This window comes from Passer montanus, unplaced genomic scaffold (assembly GCF_014805655.1).
Source record: "Passer montanus isolate IOZ18808 unplaced genomic scaffold, ASM1480565v1 scaffold629, whole genome shotgun sequence".
NCBI lineage: Eukaryota > Metazoa > Chordata > Aves > Passeriformes > Passeridae > Passer > Passer montanus.
Window position 1 is genome coordinate 6,258 of NW_024371360.1, and position 8,629 is coordinate 14,886.

An 8,629-nucleotide genomic window follows, 5' to 3' on the forward strand; every position below is an offset into this window, starting at 1 on the left:
GGGCTTGGTGGGCTATAGGGGAGTAGAGGGAGAACAGGGGGTGTGAGGTCTGTAATCATCCAAGAGGATTTGGGATCCTCTCAAGGGGATTTTGGTTCCTTTCAAGGGGATTTTGGACCCCTCCGAGGGGATTTGGGATCCTCCCAAGGGGATTTTGAATTCTTTCAAGGGGATTTGGGATCATTGCAGGGAGATTTGGGATCCTCTCAAGGGGGTTTGGATCCTTTCAAGGGGATTTGGGATCATTTCAGGGGGATTTGGACCCCTCCGAGAGGATTTGGGATCTTCTCAAGGGGATTTTGAATTCTTTGAAGGGAATTTTGGATCCTTTCAAGGGAATTTTGGATCCTTTCAAGGGGATTTTGGGATCCTCTCAAGTTTGAGATCCTTTTTTGGGGTTTGAACCCTCGCAAGGAGTTTTGGATCCTCTCAAGGGGATTTGGGATCCCTCCAGGGGGGTTTTGGGTCCTTTCAAGGGGATTTTGGACCCATCCAAGGCACTTTCAGACCCTTCCCAGGGGATTTTGGGTCCATCTTGAGGAATTTTGGGCCAAGGGACTTCAGCTCCTTCTGAGGCGGCTCCGGATCTCCCCAAGGGGCTTGGAGCTCTCCCAAGAGGGTCTCGAGCCCTTCCCAGGGAATTTGGGATCCTCCTGGGGGATTTGGGCTCCATCCAAGGGGATTTGGGGTCAATCCAAGGGGATTTGGGGTCAATTCAAGGGGATTTGGGGTCACCCGAGGGGGTTTTGGGGTCCTCCGGGGGGGTTTCGGGTCCATCCGAATTAATTTTGGGTCATTCCGAGGTGATTGTGGGTCGTTCCAAGGTAATTTTGAAATTATTTTGGTCATTCCAAGGTGATTTTGGGTCATTCCGAAATAATTTTGGGTCATTCCAAGGTGATTTTGAAATTATTTTGGCCATTCCAAGGTGATTTTGGGTCATTCTGAGGTGATTTTGGGTCATTCCGAATTAAATTTAGGCCTTTCAGAATTAATTTTGGGTCATTCCGAGGTGATTTTGGGTCATTCCGAATTGATTTTGGGTCTTTCAGAATTAATTTTGGGTCATTCCGAGGTGATTTTGGGTCATTCCGAGACGTTTCGGACCCGTCCGACGCTCTCGGTTGGGGGGCGGGACCAGCGGAGGCGCTCCGCGCTCCTATTGGCTGAGCGGCGCGGCTGACAGAGGCGCTCCGCTCTCCTATTGGCTGAGCGGCGCGACGGACGAAGGCGCTCCGCGCTCCTATTGGCTGCGCGGCGCTGATTGGCAGCTCGCTCTGCCACTGGAACTGGTCCCAGTGCCAAACTGGGAGGGGCTCAGAGTGGTCCAGGCCCCTCTGGGTCCCCCCATAAACCCCCGAGCCCCCCAAGAGGGAGTTCGGGGTGGTCCCCAGGGAGGTCTTGGGGTCTCTGGGTGAGGTTTGGGGGTTCCCAGGGAGGATTTGGGCTTCCTGGGTGAGGGTTGGGGGTCCCTGGGTGAAGTTTGGGGGTCCCAGGGCAGTTTTGGGGGTCCCAGGGAGGATTTGAGGTCCCTGGGTGAGGTCTGGGGGTCCCTGGGTGAGATTTTGCGGTCCTTGGGTGAGATTCTGGGGTCCCCAGGGAGGTTTTGGAGGTCCCTGGGTGAAGTTTGGGGATCCCTGGGTGAGGTTTGGGGGTCCCAGGGCAGTTTTGGGGGTCCTGGGGTTGGTTTTGAGGTCCCTGGGTGCACTGGAACTGGTCCCAGTGCCAAACTGGGAGGGGCTCAGAGTGGTCCAGGCCCCTCTGGGTCCCCCCATAAACCCCCGAGCCCCCCAAGAGGGAGTTCGGGGGGCTCAAGAAACTTCTGGAAGTTTTGGGGGGGGCTCCAGGGTGGGACTTGAGGCTCTCTGAATTGAGGGGGGGTCCCCAGGGAGGACTTGGGGTCTTTGGGTGAGGTTTGGGGGTCCCCAGGGAAGATCTGAGGGTCCCTGGGTGAGGTCTGGGGTCCCTGGGTGAGTTTTGGGGGTCCCTGGATGAGGTCTGGGGGTCCCTGGGTGAGGTTTGGGGGTCCCAGGGCAGTTTTGGGGGTCCCTGGGGTTAAGTTTGGGGGTTCCAGGGCAGGATTTGAGGTCCCTGGGTGAGGTCTGGGGGTCCCTGGGTGAGATTTTGCGGTCCTTGGGTGAGATTCTGGGGTCCCCAGGGAGGTTTTGGAGGTCCCTGGGTGAAGTTTGGGGATCCCTGGGTGAGGTTTGGGGGTCCCAGGGCAGTTTTGGGGGTCCTGGGGTTGGTTTTGAGGTCCCTGGGTGAGGTTTGGGGGTCCCTGCATGAAGTTTGGGGGTCCCAGGGAAGTTTTTGGGGTCCCTGGGTGAGATTTTGGGGTCCCCAAGGTAGTTTTGAGGGTTCCTGGGGGAGTTTTGGGGGTCCCTGGGTGAGGTTTGGGGGTCCCTGCATGAAGTTTGGGGGTCCCAGGGAAGTTTTTGGGGTCCCTGGGTGAGATTTTGGGGTCCCCAAGGTAGTTTTGAGGGTTCCTGGGGGAGTTTTGGGGGTCCCTGGGTGAGGTTTGGGGTCCGCAGGGCAGTTTTGGGGGTTCCTGGGGTTGTTTTGGGGGTCCCAGGGCAGTTTTGGGGGTCCCTGGGGTTGTTTTGGGGTCCCCGAGGACGATCCCCGCCCTCCATCCCCGTCGCCATGGCAACAACGCGACGCGGGGCGCGGTCACCATGGCAACCGCCGCAGCGCCCCCTAGCGGCCGCAGCGCGCCCCCCCCCCGCGCCGCCGCAGCGCCCCCTAGCGGCCGGGAGCCCTTCGCGAGCGGGCTTTTAATTAACTTTATTGAACGTGATTAATTAATTACAGAGATGGTAAAACAGCCCCCAGACTCACCACTGCTGTGAACTGGTGGAAGTCGGGGCGGAGGTCGCTGCCCCGCAGGTGGATGTAGGAGCCCTTGTTGCCCATCTGGTCACTGCAGGGGACATTTGGGGACATTGGGGACATTTGGGGACCACACAGCACAGCCCCCGTGGGCCACCGAGGCTGGGGGCCACCAGGGATGGGGAAATTTGGGACATTTGGGGACATTGGGGACACTTGGGGACACCACAGCACAGCCCCCGTGGGCCACCGAGGCTGGGGGAACACCAGGGATGGGACATTTGGGGACATTTGGGGACATTGGGGACACTTGGGGACAGCACAGTGCAACCCCTGTGGGCCACCGAGGCTGGGGGACCACCAGGGATGGGGACATTTGGGGACAACGAGGTACAGGAGACACCTGGGGACAAAACTAAGTGGACAAGGTGGCTCAGGGGACACTGGGCTTGGGGACAATTCAGATCAGGGGACACCGGGTTTGGGGACACTGCAGGTCAGGTGACACCGGGCTTGGGGACACCAGACCAAGTGACCAACGTGGCTCAGGGGACACCGAACCGAAGTGACACTGGGGGACAAACCCAAGGCCACAGCGCCACAGCTGTGTCCCCAGCCGTGTCCCCAGCAGTGTCCCCAGCTGTCCCCAGCCGTGTCCCCAGCTGTCCCCAGCAGTGTCCCCTGTGTCCCCTGTGTCCCCGGCGTGTCCCTCACCAGTAGTTGGGGGCGGAGAAGACGGTGACACAGCGGCCATTGACCAACGTGGCTCAGGGGACACCGAACCGAGGTGACACCAGCAGACAAACCCAAGGCCACAGCGCCACAGCCGTGTCCCCAGCCGTGTCCCCAGATGTCCCCAGCCGTGTCCCCAGCTGTCCCCAGCAGTGTCCCCTGTGTCCCCTGTGTCCCCGGCACCCTCACCAGTAGTTGGGGGCGGAGAAGACGGTGACACAGCGGCCATCGTGGGCCACCTCGTAGCCCTAGACCAAGTGACCAACGTGGCTCAGGGGACACCGAACCGAAGTGACACTGGGGGACAAACCCAAGGCCACAGCGCCACAGCTGTGTCCCCAGCCGTGTCCCCAGCAGTGTCCCCAGCTGTCCCCAGCCGTGTCCCCAGCTGTCCCCAGCAGTGTCCCCTGTGTCCCCTGTGTCCCCGGCGTGTCCCTCACCAGTAGTTGGGGGCGGAGAAGACGGTGACACAGCGGCCATCGTGGGCCACCTCGTAGCCCTCGGGCTTGACCTCGTGGCTGCGGATGATCAGCTCCAGGCGGTTCCGCTCCAGGAAGCGCTTGGTGACATCGGGGCCAAACTGGCAGCTGACCCCCCGCTTGCTGACCGACCGCCCGTTCTGGGGACATCGGGGACATCGGGGACATTGGTGACATCATGGGGACATTGGGGATATCGGGGACATTGGGGGGATTGGGGACACTGGGGACATTGGGGACATTGGGACATTGGGGACATGGAGGGATTTCGGACATTGGGGACATTGGGGACATTTGGGGGATTTGGGGACCTTGGGGACTTTTGGGGACATTGGGGACATTGGGGACAGTGGGGACACTGGGGACATTTGGGGAGACTGGGGACACAGGTGACACGGGTGACAGACACGGGTGACAGACACAGGTGACACACACGGGTGACACACACGTGTGACAGACACAGGTGACACACGTGACAGACACAAGTGACACAGGTGACAGGCAGGGTGACTCACGCGTGGCCTGCGCTGACCGGCGGCCGTAGGAGCTGCGGGCGCGGAAACGAACGGCCGGAGCGAAGGCGGCCCTGGGGACACCATGGGGACATCATGGGGACGTCACCGGGGACAGCGGGGACACCACGGGGACAATGGGGACAATGGGGACACCATGGGGACAATGGGGACACCACGGGGACATCATGGGGACAGTGGGGACACCACGGGGACATCACGGGGACGTCACCGGGGTCAGCGGGGACACCACAGGGACACCATGGGGACAGCGGAGACGTCACCGGGACAGCAGGGACACCATGGGGACATCACCGGGGACACCGGGGACAGCGGGGACACCACGGGGACACCATGGGGACACCGGGGACACCACAGGGACACCATGGGGACAGTGGGGACACCTCAGGGACAGCGGGGATGTCACCAGGGACAGCGGGGACACCACAGACACAGAGGTGACACTCAGGTGACACAAGTGACACAGAAATTGGACAGGAGACACACAGGTGACACTCAGGTGACAGTGAGGTGACACTCAGGTGACACACAGGTGACACAGCTCACACTCAGGTGACACAGGTGGCACTCAGGTGACACACAGGTGACACTCAGGTGACACAGGTGACACTCAGGTGACACAGCTCACACACAGGTGACACACAGGTGACACAGGTGGCACAAAGATGACACAGGTGACACTCAGGTGACACACAGGTGACACAGGTGGCACTCAGGTGGCACTCAGGTGGCACTCAGGTGACACACAGGTGACACTCAGGTGACACACACAGGTGACACACAGGTGACACAGGTGGGGATATCGGGGACATGGGGGGGATTGGGGGCATTGGGGACATTGGGGGGATTGGTGACATCATGGGGACATTGGTGACATCATGGGGACATTGGGGGGATGGGGGACATTGGGGACATTGGGGACATCGGGGACATTGGGGTGATTGGGGTGATTGGGGACATTGGGGACATCAGGGACATCGGGGACATTGGGGACCCCCCCAGGGGACAGCAAGGTCAGCTGGCATGGGGGAGGTGGTGGCGGGACTGGTGGCATTGGGAGGTTGGGGACAGGAGAAGAGAGAGTGGCACTGGGACACCAGGACATGGCAGAGGGTGGCACGGAAAGGGACAGCAGCAGGGCTTGGGGACAGGGTGGAGAATGTCACCAGGACCTGGGGACAGGGCAGGGGACATGGGGACATGGAATGGGACAGCAGCAGGAACTTGGGGACAGGGCATGGGACACTGCCAGGACCTGGGGACACCCCCAGGACGTGGGGACAGGGCAGGGGACACCCCCAGGACATGGGGACACCCCCAGGACGTGGGGACAGGGCAGGGGACACCCCCAGGACATGGGGACACCCCCAGGACGTGGGGACAGGACATGGGGACACCCCTGGGACACGGGGACAGGGCAGGGGACGTCCCCAGGACATGGGGACAGCCCCAGGACCTGGGGACACCCCTGGGACACGGGGACAGGACAGGGGACACCCCCAGGACGTGGGGACAGGACATGGGGACACCCCTGGGACACAGGGACAGGACATGGGGACACCCCCAGGACGTGGGGACAGGACATGGGGACACCCCTGGGACACGGGGACAGGGCAGGGGACACTGCCAGGACCTGGGGACACCCCTGGGACACGGGGACAGGACAGGGGACGTCCCCAGGGGGGGTGACAGCTCACCTGGGGCTGGGGGTCAGACCACAGCAGGTCACACATCGGCCCTGGCGGGGGACACAGGGGGGGGTCACAGCTCAGCCCCGTGCCTTGGGGACACCTTGGGGACACCGTGGGGACACTGTGGGGACATCCCGGGGGGTCCCGGTCCCACCTGAGTCCGGGGGCTGCCGGTTCCGCTCGATCTTGCGGATGTCATCGAGGGTCACCCCGTCCTCGCTGAAGAGCCCCCCGTGCATGATCTGGGGGGGACACGCCGTGGGGACGTTGGGGACAGCAGGGATGAGGCACAGGACACCCCGAACCCCAGGGGACAGCGACAGCGACGGGGGGGGTCAAAGCCCCCCAATTTTCGGGGGCTGCTAAATAGGGATCCATTACAATCAACGGGGCTGCCAGATAGTGAGCCACAATAACTGCCAAATAGGGATCCATTACTGCAAATGACAGCTGCCAGAAAATGATCCAAAAGGGCTGCCAAAAAGGGATCCATTCAAATCAACGGGGTTGCCAGATAGTGATCCAAAACGGCTGCCACAAAGTGATCCATTACTATAAATGACAACGGCCAGATAGTGAGCTTTTAGGGCTGCCAAATAGGGAGCCATTACAATCAAGGGGGCTGCCAGACAGTGAGCTTTCAGGGCTGCCAAATAGGGATCCATTACTGCAAATGACAGCTGCCAGAAAGTGAGCCACCAGCACGGCTGCCAAATAGGGATCCACTGCTGCAAATGACACCTGCCACATAGTGAGCCAACCCGGCTGCTAAATAGAGATCCAATCAAATCAACGGGGCTGCGAGATAGTGAGGCACAAGGGCTGCCAAATAGGGATCCATTAATATAAATGACAGCTGCCACATAGTGAGCCAACGAGACGGCAGCCAAATAGGGATCCATTACGGCAAATGACAGCTGCCAGAAAGTGAGTCACGTTAACTGCCAAATAGGGATCCATTCAAATCAACGGGGCCGCCAGATAGTGAGCCAGAATAACTGCTAAATAGGGATCCATTATTGAAAATGACAGCTGCCAGAAAGTGAGCCAAAACGGCTGCCAAAAAGAGATCCATTCAAATCAACGGGGCTGCCAGACAGTGAGCCGAAATGGCTGCCAAATAGGGATCCATCACAGCCAATGGGCGCTGCCAGATAGTGAGCCCCGGTGCCAGTGTCCCCTCGGTGTCCCCTCGCCGGGGGGGCCCGGGCCGCGCCCCCCAGGCCCTGGCAGTACCTCGGAGCAGGTGGAAGTGGTCAGGGTAGAGCAGCTTGAAGCCAAAGAGCGTCAGGATGACCTCGACCGAGAAGGAGCCGCGGTCCACGAAGTCCCCGTTGAAAATCTGTCACCAGCTGAGGACAACGACACCCCCGGCGTGTCCCCGGCGTCCCCCCGACCCCGCCCCGCCCCAGGGACCCCCGGGGTGTGGATACATAAGGGTTGGCCTCGGAGGGGAGCCCGTTGAGCTCGAAGATGTTCAGCAGGTCGTAGAACTGCCCGTGCGTGTCCCCGCACACCGTCACCTTCTCCGTCTGCCAAGGGACACGCGGCGGTGGCACCCGCGTCAAAGGGGGGGACACCCCCGGGGACGCCCCCCCGGCCAGGGGAACCCACCTCCTTCAACGTGGTCTCCACCAGGGTGGGCAGCTTGGCCAGCACCTCCTTCACCTGCACCAGGATCTGCGCGGCGGGGACACGTGGGGACACGTGGGGACACGTGGGGACACGTGGGGACACGTGGGGGGACAGCGGGGTTTTGTGGGGGTTTTGGGGTACCTGGTAGGCACATTTCCTGTGGAGTTTCTTCTGGTCCTTGTACCATTGCATCAGGTCCTTCATGAAGGCCAAGGTCACCCGGCCGTCCTCCAGCTTGGGGCCGCTGTACTCGTCCTCGATGGCTGCGGGGACAGAGGGGTGACAGTGGGGTGACAGCGAGGGGACAGCCCGGGGACAGCCTGGGGACAGCCCGGGGACACGGCCTCCCACCGTGCCCCAGGGACAGGGGTGCTGGGGACCTCTAAGCCCCTCCAAGTGACCCCTGAGCCCCTCCAAGTGACCCTGAACCCCCCAAAAGTGACACCTAAGCCTCTCAAAGTGACCCCTGAGCCCCCCAAAGTGACCCCTGAGCTCCTCCAAGTGATCCCTAAGCCCTACAAAGTGACCCCTGAGCCCCTCCAAGTGATCCCTAAGCCCCCCAAAGTGATCCCTAAGCCCCCCAAAGTGACACCTAAGCCACTCTAAGTGACCCCAAGCCCCCCAAAGTGACCCCTGAGCCCCTCCAAGTGACCGCTGAGCCCCCCAAAGTGACACCTAAGCCACTCTAAGTGACCCCAAGCCCCCCAAAGTGACCCCTGAGCCCCTCCAA

General features: G+C 61.0%; 1 protein-coding gene across 1 annotated transcript; it reads right to left on the reverse strand.

The window, feature by feature from the left end:
* Positions 1-1,086: 1,086 nt before the first annotated feature.
* Positions 1,087-8,322, reverse strand: LOC120511161 (serine/threonine-protein phosphatase 5-like; the record flags this gene model as incomplete). The annotated part of the gene is made up of 9 exons (XM_039727852.1): positions 1,087-1,306; positions 2,810-2,920; positions 4,002-4,180; positions 6,271-6,311; positions 6,419-6,598; positions 7,501-7,606; positions 7,698-7,796; positions 7,879-7,944; positions 8,041-8,322. Coding segments are annotated over 9 exons (1,284 nt in total), but the record flags the coding sequence as incomplete, so codon positions are not given.
* Positions 8,323-8,629: the final 307 nt, after the last annotated feature.